This window comes from Tamandua tetradactyla, chromosome 4 (genome assembly GCF_023851605.1).
Source record: "Tamandua tetradactyla isolate mTamTet1 chromosome 4, mTamTet1.pri, whole genome shotgun sequence".
NCBI lineage: Eukaryota > Metazoa > Chordata > Mammalia > Pilosa > Myrmecophagidae > Tamandua > Tamandua tetradactyla.
Window position 1 is genome coordinate 69,621,564 of NC_135330.1, and position 14,777 is coordinate 69,636,340.

The 14,777-nt window shown below is 40.5% G+C and overlaps 2 protein-coding genes across 7 annotated transcripts in view; one reads left to right on the forward strand and one right to left on the reverse strand.

Moving 5' to 3' along the window:
* The window catches only part of PACC1 (proton activated chloride channel 1), a 76,322-nt gene extending 66,867 nt beyond the window's left edge, over positions 1-9,455 (forward strand). For all 5 annotated transcript variants that reach the window (XM_077157740.1, XM_077157742.1, XM_077157744.1 and 2 more), the window contains one exon: positions 8,669-9,455. In XM_077157740.1, the coding sequence (XP_077013855.1) occupies positions 8,669-8,830 (162 nt within the window). In that variant the 3' untranslated portion in view covers positions 8,831-9,455. The remainder of the gene's footprint in view (positions 1-8,668) is intronic.
* Positions 9,456-11,819: 2,364 nt separating this feature from the next.
* Positions 11,820-14,777, reverse strand: part of PPP2R5A (protein phosphatase 2 regulatory subunit B'alpha) — a 141,198-nt gene continuing 138,240 nt past the window's right edge. For both annotated transcript variants that reach the window (XM_077157738.1, XM_077157739.1), the window contains exons 12-13: positions 14,093-14,194; positions 11,820-13,033 (exon numbers count right to left, since the gene is read on the reverse strand). In XM_077157738.1, coding sequence (XP_077013853.1) covers positions 12,901-13,033; positions 14,093-14,194 — 235 coding nt within the window. In that variant the 3' untranslated portion in view covers positions 11,820-12,900. The remainder of the gene's footprint in view (positions 13,034-14,092; positions 14,195-14,777) is intronic.

Consider the following 14,777-nt stretch of genomic DNA (forward strand, 5'->3'; position numbering starts at 1 on the left):
CCTTTCCATGTTGGGGAATTCAGAAATCCAAGATATGAGCGCTGCCTTAAAGAGTTTAACATTTAGTGAAGGGAGCAATGTATAGCTGCAAAGCAACTAACACTAGATAGTAACTGCCAGAGCAGTTTTAGAATAAATATCTCTGCTAAAATCTGGAAAAGATTTTGGATTAATGAGCAGGAAAAGCTTTTTGGATGCTTTGAAGAATTAGTAAATCTAGATGGGGGAAAGAAAAAGCATCATAGGAAAATATGGTAGGCAGTGGAAATAAAGGAAACAAAGGCCTGGAGGCGGGAATCTAAGAGGCTAAGAAGGACAGTCAGACTAGAGAGCAAAAGTGTGAAACAAGGGTAACTGATAGGTCAGAAGAAAATAAGAGGAGCCTACCCTTTTTAGGACTAGGTATAGTTTAGGGAAATTTGTCTCAAGATAAAGTCACTTTGGGATTAGGCCAAAAATTGAAGCTCAGTGCTGAGTAACTTGTATAGACTTTTTTGTGTAAAATGATTTGTATTTTTTTTTCCCTCAGAATCACTTTATTATAGGGAGGGGCAGTATTTTTCTCCTTAAACTGTGCTGTGGACACTAAAGACATAGTCTGAATCAAGTATAGAGTTACAGAACTTTTAGAACCTAGGTGGTTTTCTTATAGCCCCAGGAATTGGGAGGAGGAGAGGTTCTTTTTCTTTCTTTCTTTTTTTTTATTAATTAATTTTTTTTAATACCAAAAAACACCAAACGCAAACATTCGTAATTTTTGATCATTCCGTTCTACATATATAATCAGTAATTCACATTAGCATCACATAATTGCATATTCATCATCATGATCATTTGCATCTATTCAGAAAAATAAATAAAAAGAAAGCAGAAAAAAATTCATACATACTGTATTAGTTAGGGTTCTCTAGAGAAACAGAATCAACAGGGAACACTTGCAAATATAAAATTTATGAAAGTGTCTCACGTGACCGTAGGAATGGAGAGTCCAAAATCCACAGGGCAGGCTGCGAAGCTGATGACTCCAATGGATAGCCTGGATGAAACTCCACAGAAGAGGCTCACCAGCCAAAGCAGGAATGCAACCTGTCTCCTCTGAGTCCTCCTTAAAAGGCTTCCCATGATTGGATTTAGCATCACTAATTGCAGAAGACACTCCCCTTTGACTGATTGCAAATGGAATCAGCTGTGGATGTAGCTGACGTGATCATGACCTAATCCTATGAAATGTCCTCATTGCAACAGACAGGCCAGCGCTTGCCCAATCAGATGAACAGGTACCACAACTTGGCCAAGTTGACACCTGTCCCTAACCATGACAGTCCACCCCTTGTCAACTGGGCACATATATATATAGATGTATATATATATGTATATGTATATGTATATATATCACCTTAGACCATACTTAATTTCCAAATGAAAACAAATAAGCACACATTTTTTCTTTTACCTGACAATACTCAACTGTCCTGCATATAACTGGAAACACATTAAATCTCTCCAGAATAGCGTGCAAATCCTTGGGCAACATTCATTCTTAAACTTGATATCTTACAACTTAAATAGTATAACACAAACAAAACAGCATTACAGTCCTCGTTTCTGTAACTGATCACGTGGTCGAAGTTCATATTTCTCACTACCTTCTTCCACTACCCATTCCATGTTCCCTTTACCCTCAGCAAGCACTTCAGCTGGCCGTGGTTCTTTGCCAGCTGGGGTGACCCAAACCTTCATTCCTGAAGTCTCAGAGCCATTAGTGGTCCTGCCTGGATTGTGTTGTTGCAGTTTTCCATTGATTTTAATCACAGGGCGTGGTAGTAGTAATAGACGCCCCAGGGGATCTCCTATATTCCAAGAAAACTCTTCTTTACCTCCATTATGTAGTTGCAGTCCTACTTCCTTCTGATAGTCAGGGTCAGTTACCCCAGACAATAATGTAATCCCCTTCTTGGTGTGTTGATCCAGAGGCATAAGTAGCCCAAAGTGGCCAGGTGGCAATCTTAACTTCCAGTTCAGTGGTATCACTGTTGTTTCTCCTGGAGAAAGCACACCCCGTTTTGGAACTAAAACCTGTAGACCAGCAGAACTCAGGGTAGCAGGGACAGGAAGCAAAAATTTTCCTAGTGGATCACTAGGAGTAATAGTGAGTGGCACCACACCCATTTCCACCCCTTGGTTCCTGGACCCATGGATCCTGGCTATGGCAGAAACAGCACCATACAGCGGATGCTGATTCAGAGCATACACAGCTTCCTGGAGAACATTACCCCAGCCTTTCAAGTTTTTGCCACCTAGTTGGCACCGTAATTGAGTTTTCAAAAGGCCATTCCACCGTTCTATCAATCCAGCAGCTTCTGGATGATGGGGAACATGGTAAGACCAGAGAATTCCATGAGCATGTGCCCATTCCCACACTTCATTTGCTGTGAAGTGTGTTCCTTGATCCGAAGCAATGCTATGTGGAATACCATGACGATGGATAAGGCATTCTGTAAGCCCACGGATAGTAGTTTTGGCAGAAGCATTGCGAGCAGGGAAAGCAAACCCATATCCAGAGTATGTGTCTATTCCAGTTAGAACAATTCGCTGCCCCTTCCATGAAGGGAGTGGTCCAATGTAATCAACCTGCCACCATGTAGCTGGCTGGTCACCTCGGGGAATGGTGCCATATCGGGGGCTGAGTGTGGGTCTCTGCTGCTGTCAGATTGGGCACTCAGCAGTGGCTGTAGCCAGGTCAGCCTTGGTGAGTGGAAGTCCATGTTGCTGAGCCCATGCATAACCTCCATCCCTACCACCATGACCACTTTGTTCATGAGCCCATTGGGCAATAACAGGAGTTGCTGGGGAAAGAGGCTGACTGGTATCCATAGAATGGGTCATCTTATCCACTTGATTATTAAAATCTTCCTCTGCTGAAGTCACCCTCTGGTGTGCATTCACATGGGACACAAATATCTTCATGTTTTTAGCCCACTCAGAAAGGTCTATCCACATACTTCTTCCCCAGACCTCTTTGCCACCAATTTTCCAATTATGGTCTTTCCAAGTCCCTGACCATCCAGCCAAACCATTAGCAACAGCCCATGAGTCAGTATACAAACGCACCTCTGGCCAGTTTTCCTTCCAAGCAAAATGAACAACCAGGTGCACTGCTCGAAGTTCTGCCCACTGGGAGGATTTCCCCTCACCACTGTCCTTCAAGGACACCCCAGAAAGGGGTTGTAATGCTGCAGCTGTCCACTTTCGGGTGGTACCTGCATATCGTGCTGAACCATCTGTAAACCAGGCCCGAGTTTTCTCTTCCTCAGTCAATTCACTGTAAGGAACACCCCAAGAGGCCATAGCTCTGGTCTGGGAAAGAGAAGGTAATGTGGCAGCAGGAGTGGAAACCATGGGCATTTGTGCCACTTCTTCATGTAACTTACTTGTGCCTTCAGGACCTGCTCTGGCTCTATCTTGTATATACCATTTCCACTTTACAATAGAGTGCTGCTGTGCACGCCCAACTTTATGGCTTTGTGGGTCAGACAACACCCAACTCATGATAGGCAACTCAGGTCTCATGGTAACTTGGTGGCCCATGGTTAAGCGTTCAGTCTCTACTAAGGCCCAGTAGCAGGCCAAAAGCTGTTTCTCAAAAGGAGAGTAGTTATCTGCAGCAGATGGTAAGGCTTTGCTCCAAAATCCTAAGGGTGTGCGTTGTGATTCTCCTATAGGGGCCTGCCAAAGGCTCCAGACAGCATCTCTATTTGCCACTGACACTTCCAGCACCATTGGATCTGCTGGATCATATGGCCCAAGTGGCAGAGCAGCTTGCACAGCAGCCTGGACCTGTCACAGAGCCTCCTCTTGTTCAGGTCCCCACTCAAAATTAGCAGCTTTTCTGGTCACTCGATAAATGGGCCGGAGTAGCACACCCAAATGAGGAATATGTTGTCGCCAAAATCCAAAAAGACCAACTAGGCGTTGTGCCTCTTTTTTGGATGTGGGAGGGGCCAGATGCAGCAATTTATCCTTCACCTTAGAAGGGATATCTCGACATGCCCCACACCACTGGACACCTAAAAATTTTACTGAGGTGGAAGGCCCCTGTATTTTTGTTGGATTTATCTCCCATCCTCTGACATGCAAATGCCTTACCAGTAAATCTAGAGTAGTTGCTACTTCTTGCTCACTAGGTCCAATCAACATGATATCATCAATATAATGGACCAGTGTGATGTCTTGTGGGAGGGAGAAACGATCAAGGTCTCTGCGAACAAGATTATGACATAGGGCTGGAGAGTTGATATACCCCTGAGGTAGGACAGTGAAAGTATATTGCTGACCTTGCCAGCTGAAAGCAAACTGTTTCTGGTGGTCCTTACTAATAGCTATTGAGAAAAAAGCATTTGCCAGATCAATAGCTGCATACTAGGTACCAGGGGATGTATTGATTTGCTCAAGCAATGATACTACATCTGGAACAGCAGCTGCAATTGGAGTTACCACCTGGCTGAGTTTACGATAATCCACTGTCATTCTCCAAGACCCATCTGTTTTCTGCACAGGCCAAATAGGAGAGTTGAACGGGGATGTGGTGGGAATCACCACCCCTGCATCTTTCAAGTCCTTAAGAGTGGCAGTAATTTCTGCAATCCCTCCAGGAATACGGTATTGCTTTTGATTTACTATTTTGCTTGGTAGGGGCAGTTCTAGTGGCTTCCACTTGGCCTTTCCCACCATAATAGCCCTCACTGCACGAGTTAGAGAACCAACGTGGGGATTCTGCCAGTTGCTCAGTATGTCTATGCCAATTATACATTCCGGAACTGGGGAAATAACTACAGGATGGGTCCGGGGGCCCACTGGACCCACTGTGAGACGGACCTGAGCTAAAACTCCATTGATCACCTGGCCTCCATAAGCCCCCACTCTGACTGGTGGTCCAGAGTGACGTTTTGCGTCCCCTGGAATTAATGTCACTTCTGAACCAGTGTCTAATAATCCCTGAAATATCTGATCATTTCCTTTTCCCCAATGCACAGTTATCCTGGTAAAAGGCCGTCGGTCTCCTTGGGGAAAACTTAGAGGAAGGTTAACAGTATAAATCTGTGGCAGTGTAACAGGTTTCTCCCCCATAGGGACCTGGCCTCCCCTTCATTCAAGGGGCTCAAGGTCTGTAAACTGTTTCAAGTCTGGAAATTGGTTAAGGGGCCGTGACTCTGTGTTTTTGTAATTCAGGTTAGACTTCTGTTCCCTTGACCTAGAACTCTTGTTTATACAGCTCCAACAAGAATTTAGTAGACTGCCCTTCTATTGTATTTCTAGGCACCCTATGATTTACTAGCCAATGCCACAAATCTCTGCGTGTCATATAATTTTGATGCCTCCTTTGAGTTTGTTGTCTATTATAGTACCCACATCTACCCTGTCTTTGGTGATTAAGTGCTGCCACCTGGCTTCTGCCAACTCGGGATCCTGTCATCCCCATTGTGTTTAAGGATTCCAGCTCAGTGACAGCAGTTCCTACAGTAATATCTGACCTACAGAGAAGTGCAACCACAGAGCTCTTGAGGGATGATGGTGCTAGTCTCACAAATTTATTTCTCACTGTTCTGGTAAAAGGTGCATCCTCTGGACATTCCTGGGGTGTAGGAGCAGGCTTTGCATGATAAATCCACTCTAACATCCCAATCTCTCTAAGCCTCTGGATCCCCTCATCTACATTATACCAGGGCAGTTCTGGCATTTCAACCTCAGGTAATGTTGGCCACCTTTTGATCCATGTTTCAACCAACCACCCAAATAAGCTGTTAACACCTTTTCTAACTGCTCTAGCTATAACACTGAATGCAGAATCTCTGCTTAGTGGGCCCATATCAATAAATTCAGCCTGATCCAGCCTTATATTCCTCCCACCATTATCCCACATGCTTAAAATCCATTGCCACACATATTCCCCTGATTTCTGTCTATATAAATTGGAAAACTCACACAGTTCTTTTGGAGTATAACGTACCTCCTCATGTGTGATACTTTGTACCTCACCTTTAGGGGCCTGTTGGGACTTTAGTCTAGTTATAGGTCTAGAAGAAATGAGGGGTGGTGGGGGTGGGTCATGAAAAGAATTAGAAATATCTTCCAAGCCATTTGCTTCAGGGCTTTCATTTGCAGTTTCATCTGGTGAAACAGGATTAATAACTCTAGGGCTAATCCCTTCAGGAGGAGGTTGGGTGGCCAATTCCTCAAGGCAGGCTGGAGGTGGGGCGGCTATGTCCTCAGGGCAGACTATTACAGGGTTATCTAAAGAAGGCTCAGCATGGTCTAGGGTTTCAACCTCACCCCCAACATCATTATCAATCCATATGTCACCATCCCATTTTTCAGGGTCCCACTCCTTTCCAATCAATGCCCTCACTTTAACGGCAGACACCATGCAAGACTGAGATTTCAGTTTACGTTGTAAAGTTGCTACTCTAACAATAAGATTCTGAGTCTGATTTTCAGAGATCTCAAGTCTACGGCTACAGGAAATAAAATTTTCGTTCAGGATACTCATAGAAACCTCTACATCTTTCAGACGGCACTTAAGCTTCTTGTTTGAAGCCTTAAGCCCATCCCTTTCACCCTTTAATGTAGATAGTGTATCTAACAACAACCAACCAACATCTCTATAACTCTTATTTCTACAAAACTCTGTAAAGGTGTCAAAAACATCATCCCCCAGAGTCTGGCTTCATACAAGCGAAGCATTAGGAGAATCGAATGATGATATTTTGACTATCTCCTTTGCCAACTCAGTCCATGGATTGGGAGTGTCATTCTGATTACAGGAATCAGAGTCCTTAGTGTCTCTGAGCCCAGTCAGAGTAGAAAACCATTCATAAAAACCCATTTTTAAGATTCTGTTCCTTAAGAACCACTCCTGGTACCAAGATGCATTAGTTAGGGTTCTCTAGAGAAACAGAATCAACAGGGAACACTTGCAAATATAAAATGTATGAAAGTGTCTCACGTGACCGTAGGAATGCAGAGTCCAAAATCCACAGGGCAGGCTGCGAAGCTGATGACTCCAGTGGATGGCCTGGATGAACTCCACAGGAGAGGCTCACCAGCCAAAGCAGGAATGCAACCTGTCTCCTCTGAGTCCTCCTTAAAAGGCTTCCCATGATTGGATTTAGCATCACTAATTGCAGAAGACACTCCCCTTTGACTGATTACAAATGGAATCAGCTGTGGATGTAGCTGACGTGATCATGACCTAATCCTATGAAATGTCCTCATTGCAACAGACAGGCCAGCGCTTGCCCAATCAGATGAACAGGTACCACAACTTGGCCAAGTTGACACCTGTCCCTAACCATGACACATACCATACCCCCACCCCTCCCCCTCACTGATGACCAGCATTTCACTCTAAATTTATTTTAACATTTGTTCCCCCTATTATTCATTTTTATTCCATATGTTTTACTTGTCTGTTGATACGGTAGATAAAAGGAGTATCAGACACAAGGTTTTCACAGTCACATTGTGAAAGCTATATCATTATGCAATCATCTTCAAGAAACATGGCTATTGGAACACAGCTCCGCATTTTCAGGCAGTTCCCTCCAGCCTCTCCACTACATCTTGACTAACAAGGTGATATCTATTTAATGCGTAAGAATAACCTCCAAGATAACCTCTTAACTCTGTTTGGAATCTCTCAGCCATTGACACTTATTTTGTCTCATTTTACTCTTCCCCCTTTTGGTCGAGAAGGTTTTCTCAATCCCCAGATGCTGATTCTCAGTTCATTCTAGGGGTGTTCTCAATCCTTAGATGCTGAGTCCCAGCTCATTCCAGGATTTCTGTCCCACATTGCCAGGAAGGTCTACACCCGTGGGAGTCATGTCCCATGTAGACAAGGGGAGGGTGGTGAGTTTGGTTGTCATGTTGCCTGGAGAGAGAGGCCACATCTGAGCAACAAGAGGTTCTCTTGGGGGTGATTCTTAGGCCTGATTTTAAGTAGGCTTGACCTATCCTTTGTCAGGTTAAATTTCATATGAACAAACCCCAAGACTGGGGGCTCAGCCTATAGCTTTGATTGTCCACATTGCTTGTGAGAGTATCAAGAATTCAACTTGGGGAAGTTGAATTTTCCCCCTTTCTCACCATTCCCCAAAGGGGACTTTGCAAATACCTTTTATTCATTGTTCAAATCACTCTTGGATTTATCAGGGCATCACTCTGGACAAACCAACAAAATTTCATGTCCTACTCAAGGTTCCATGTACTTATGGTGTTCAGTTAAGCTGTCTATATAAGTTATATTAGGAAATGCACTAGGCAAAATATAAATTTTATACCAAATATTTTTTGCTTTAGTCTCACACATAAGGTAAAATTTTAAAATATTAATTACCATCTATTTTCAGCACCCTGCAGTATTGATATTCATTTTTTCTTCCTCATGCAAAAACATTTTTTAAATTTGTACATTTAGTCACTATCATTATACACACTCTAGGCATTCCTGCATTATACTATCTCAGTCTTTATCATCTGTCTGTCTTTCTGATTTCATTTGTGCCCCCAGCCCTCCTCGGAGGGGAGGTTCTTGACGAGAGCATTAGTATGACTTAAAAATCAAAATTGAAGCAAGCCAAATGAACCAGTGCTTATTTCTGTTTTACAGATAATCACTGCCAATCCTTGGAATACAATCGCTCTTCTCTGTGGGGCCTTCCTGGCATTATTTAAAGCAGCAGAGTTTGCCAAACTGAGTGTGAAATGGATGATCAAAATTAGGAAGAGATACCAGAAAAGAAGAGGTCAGGCAACAAACCACATAAGCTGAAGTCATCTTGTGTTGCTAATAGAACCATCCAAATCAGTGGAAGTTCTTATCACTTCTGCTCTGATAAACCAAGTTACCAGCAATCCTGCTCACTTGAAGAAAGAGGGCTTTGCTAGGAGTAACAGCCTTTCAAACTGGGAACTTCTAACCTGGCTCAAAAAGAGGCTGTGTAGAGCCTAATGGAACATATCCATTGAATAATCTAGAAGTTACTTAAGTATTTAAATTATTAATGAACATTTTAAAGAGTTGTCCAGTGAAGGATGAATAAGTTTTGTGGAAGATGAAAATGGATTTATATCAAGCTTTCTGAAAATTTCATCCAGTTGTGGAAGATGCCTTTCTTTCTATTTGATTTGATGTACAGTTAAGCTCTAGGAGGTTAATTAAGGCTTTACGTTCTACCTTAGGTTTCTACTTGAAGTTTTCCATCAACCTAAAAAAAAAAAAAAAGAATGTGATTTTCTTTTTCCAAAATCTTTGACTGTCTAGATGTGTGGGTCCATGCTATGAACTCTAAACACTGTACATGAAGACAAGCAAAACCTTTGTCTCCAGCATCATTTACAATCATCTATGGACAAGCTCATTTGTTAAATATTAAATGAAACTTTTTAAAAGCTAACTTCTTGTGGACTAAGCCACCTTCTTATCTGGCTAAGTTTTATACTTGTTGATGGAATTATAAAAGTTTTGAGTGATTAACACTAAAAAGCACTTCGGATAGATGTACATAGTAGGTGCCTACTCAGTATATTTTGATGATTTCATCTACAGGTAAATAAATACAAGAGGAATGAGTATGCCAGTATGAATATCTGATAAATCAGTAGGCACCAGTATTTTTCATTCTGTGACCTCCAAAAATAAAAGATAGCATGAGTCTGTAATCCTGAAATGGATCAAGTTTTACCTAAGTTATGTTATGACTGCTTACAGGATGGGAGATTGTGGACTGGACTATGGTGGATGGACAGGAAGAGAGTGACCTATCATGTTCCGTGAATAAGTTCTGTTAACTTATCACCATGTCCTGTAAAACCACCTGCCTGAGGAAGGGCATTTTCCTGTATGACCCTCAATCCTTTGGCCTAGCCTTTAACAGATATGTGTGCCTATAAAAACCGTTTAGGTATTTTACTCCCAGTAGCCATTGGCTAGCTTATTTAAGATTATAATAATTATTTACAGAGTTTTAGGTTATTTACATCCCCTTTGCATCCAAAGAGGACTTGGTAGCATTTCCTGAATTTTTCATCTGGTTTTAGCTCAAAGGAAGATCTTCAGATGGTATGAGTAGGACATTTTCATCTCATATCTAACTTATCAAGAAGTCATGTTTTTTGTTATTGTTGAATTATTAAAGGTGAACTTGCATAAAGAAATATTCCCTGCTACTTTTCTGCTTCATAGAAGCATGAAAAATAAACTGTAGTGAAGGCCTCTTAATCATTAAAAATCTTAACAGAAGAGTCAGGCATAAAATTTATTTTTATAAATACTTCTGAAAGCTTGTATTACAGTATGGAAAAACAGAAAGTTTGTTTTTAAGGCATCCCTAAAGATGACATCACTTTTAACTACTTAAATATCTAACAATATTTGCTCCAATGGACATACAAAAATGACATTTTCTGTATTACGGGAAGTTGTGAGGATTCCTAAATGTACTTTAGAATAACTAATTAGAAAGTGTTCTAGTTCGCTAGCTGCCAGAATGCAACACACCAGAGATGGATTGGCTTTTAATAAAAGGGGATTTATTTTGTTGGTTCTTCAGAGGAAATGCAGCTAACTTTCCACTGAGGTTCTTTCTTACGTGGAAGGCACAGGATGGTTTCTGCTGGTCTTCTCTCCAGGCCCCTGGGTTCCAACAACTTTCCCCGGGTTGACTTCTTTCTGCATCTCCAAAGTCCTGGGCTGAGCTGCAAGTGCTGAGATGAGGAGTGGCTGTGCTATGTTGCAATCTCTCATTTAAGCACTAGCCAATTAAGTCAAATGTCACTCATTGTAGCAGACACGCCTCCTAGCTGACTGCAGATGTAATTAGCAACAGATGAGGTTCACATACCATTGGCTTATGTCCGCAGCAACAAGACTAGGTATGCTCACCTGGCCAAGTTGACAACTGAATCTAACAAACACAGAAAGTAAACAGTTTTAGATATTCAAAGAAAAAAAGTACACAAAACTTTGAACTGGTAGCTGTAGCCTGTCAAAATCCACTTTGGCTGCTCCTTAGTAAACAAATACATGCTTATTATATATAACCTGCCACAAGACAGAAACTTAGACCTAACCTAACCTCCACTTTCTGCAAAAGCAAATGCTTATCTTCCATTCTGTTTTGTAGTTGGATTGTCCTTTTACTCTGCTGTCCCCAAGCTGCCAGTAGTATGGGGGATCTGGAAGGACCCCTTACTCGAGATGACTGGAGTCAAGTGGCTGTACAAGATCAGTTGCTTGGGGATCCTGTAAAATATAAACCATTGTACCTACAGAAGTTTCTCCTTTGGTCACACAGAGCAAAAGGAGTTTCTTTCGTAATGACCTAAAAGTAGTGTGTGGATTTGTGCTAGAATTTTTTAATAGATGTTAAAGAAAGTTGAATTAAACATTAGTTGAAAGTATTTTAAACTGAATTCTGACTCTGCCATAGTCGCTGTTTTCCAAAAACACAGTGCTGTTATTATTGATTGAGATTTATCTTCTTTGGCATATTTTACTTAAAACTTACATTTAAAATAAGTTAAACCTATCTGTCCTCTGAAGAATGATGGAAGGCTATCCTAGGACTTAGAATTTTACAGATACTCTGTAAAACAGATAAACTTTGGTGAATGGTGTACCACCCATGCCCTAATTAGAATACTATCCCATAATTCCTTTAAAAACTTCTATGTATATGCCTATGTGTATATATATATAGAAATGGGAGCAGATTTTGAGTACTTAAGCTTAGAAATGAAAATAGCAAGGAAGACATACATCAAAATACAAACATAGACTTTATTAAATGCTGCTCAATCCCCCAGTGAAGATCTTTCATTACAAAACAGTTTTCCACACAACTGCAAGTTAAGAGATTGGAATGGTACTCTGATAACAAAAGATGTGAGAAATACTTGACCAAGTAAAAACATACAAGACCTCTATAGTCAACTTACTTAGACCTCTACAGAGAAGCCTACTGAAATTCCTTTAAATAAAGCCAGGCAGTGACAACTAGTGCACTGTATCACCACACTGTGGGAATCAAAACCTCCATCACGGGTCAGGAGGGATGAGGGGAAGGGCAGATGATGAGGACTGGAAAGAGCCTGCCTTCAGCTTTTGACAGAAGAAGAGGAGGAATGAATGAAGAGGCAAGCTGTGTCTTTGTTCACCTGAGCTACCTCTGTAATCTGTGTTCATTCTTGGGAGTTGCAGATGAAGGGGGATATTCTTGAGGAACAACCTGAACGATTTGGTTTACTTTCCCAGCTTTTACTTATATTTGGTGTTTTAAAAAGCCTGGAGATTTAAGTTTTTTTTGCTCATATTCCAGAGTACGGTAATATCTTTATTGAGGGAGGGCTTAGGGCAAGTAAATCCTCCCATAATATTTCTGAGAGAGACAGGAAGGGAGGGGTAAGGATTATACCTTAGTTTTACTTTAGGAAATATTCTTTTTCCTAGGTTTTAACTAAGGTCTGCAGCAATGTGAAAAGCACATTTATGAAAGGGAAAAATATACAGAGCAGACTATATCTATGTGCAACACAATCAAAACAGAATTCAAGTCATAATTCTCACCACTCCCATAATTATCTCACTCATAAAACTCATTCATTTTCATGAAACTTCAGAAGTGACACAATAAATCAATGATTAGACCAAGGTTACAATATTCGTGGCCATGATATAACACAGGGCTATTTTTAGTCCATATAATTTTCATTTACAGTTGCCAGGGGGGGAAAAAGGCCTTTTAATTATATTATACTGATGAGGTTTGTTTTGTAATTTTTACATATTTCAAAAAAGTACAAAACTGCCTATCCAAGCAGATGGGGTAGGCATTTTTTTTTTTATTCAGCACTTGTATTGCTGAGAATACTGTGCATATTGTAAGCACTGTTCTGCTTTTCTAGAGCTTTCTTTAGCTTCAGCTCCTCTAATTTTTTCCATAATTCTTCACGTTCCAGTTCCTTCTTTTTCTCTCTGTAGACAAATCAAAATGTTTGTAATCAGAATTTTTAATTTCTGAGTCTGAAGAAAGGTGCTCTGTGTAGCAGTTTACTGGAGAACACATTTGTTAACCCACATTTCCTAAACACTCTATCTACTAAAGCATCTGAGACTAATTACCTGGAGGACAAAATGAAGTCTGTGCATCTCCTGTACCACTCAAAGCTGCTACTGCCTTTTCTTCCTTTACATGTGATATACAACATGCTTATGCTTTACAGTTTACAAAGTTTTGGGGTTTTTTTTACATTTATTTCCTCATGTAAACCTCATGTGGTCACTGTGGGGGTCATGACCTTACAGCTAGGCTCATCACACCATGTAAAGCCCACATCCTTTTCTTCTAAGTGTCTAGCCACTAACCAGCTTTACCTTATTTCCTTCCTCTTACATGTCAAATTAAAACTTTAAAGTTTGAATAATCACACTCAAAACAGGTAATCATGGAGAGTTAGGAACCTGCAAAGAGCAAAGTATCAATAGTATGCTGAGCCATAGGTATATCATTATGTGAGTTTCTTCCTTAGAAAGAACTATGCTGTCTTTAAAATACCACTTTGTTAATCTAAAGCTTAAAAATCATCAAACTATTGTGCAAGGAGCAGTTGAAGAATAAAGTTCACTATGAAGGCCCATGTGGACAAAAACTTATAAGAAATCAAATAGGATATACCAATATTTAAAATTCTGCATAAACTTAATTCACAATGCAAATGCTACAAGACTGATGAAGCCTAAGGTTCAGAGTGAGATAAACAGAAAGGATTTATGATCCATATTAAAAGAATAATCTTAGCCATTAAGGGAAGTAAATTGTAACAACCATAAATTAATAAATACAACGATAAATTAATGCTTAACAAATCTATAAAAATACTGGGGCTAGTTTTTCTAGAAATATGTAAAATGTTTAGAGACTCAAATTTTAAGGCTTTATGTGACTGGTAACTGACAGACATTAGAGAAGAAGCCTATTGAACTGACTTAAGCTAAAATGTATAAAACAACTTAGTAATTGAAAATATCAAATACCTTTGTCTTTCAGCTTTGTATGAGTTAGTAAGGTCATCAAAAAGCTTGCCATTCATTTCCATTAGGGTTTTCAGCACATTGTATACCAGTCCCACGATAGCCCTAAAATGAAAATAAGCCAGTGCTGGATTATGATGTTGCTAACTATAGGAAATGTAACATCACCTTGAAAATGTATTAAATGTTGGCTGATTCATTCAATAGATTTTAGGGATGATAAAACCCAGTAATTTGCTCAAGGTTACAGCCAGTGGTGGTAGATGGTCTGATTCCAGTACTCATGTTCTTTCCATTTATTATGTTTAGATTAAGTCCTAGCTAAAAATGTGGTTATCTCCATTTCTGCTCTAGAGTCCCAGGTATAAAACTGAGTAACAGCATTAAAAGAAGATGAAAAGGATCAAACTATAACAATGTGTAACAAGAAAATTAGAAAGGATGATAAAGGATCATAGAAATTAGGTAATATGTACATTCTCAGTGTCACTTATATGATCTTAAGCATTTCAGCATTTCCTGGGATAGTACTATCTATAGAGGCAAGACTAGATGTCATGGAGTTTGCATCAACATAGTCTGTGCATCCTCCACAGACGTGGGTTAGTTTTACCAACAGGGCTGGACCATACACTGGGTGCAGAATGTTACATCAGGTAGTCTTACCATCAAAGGAGATCTGCAGTTT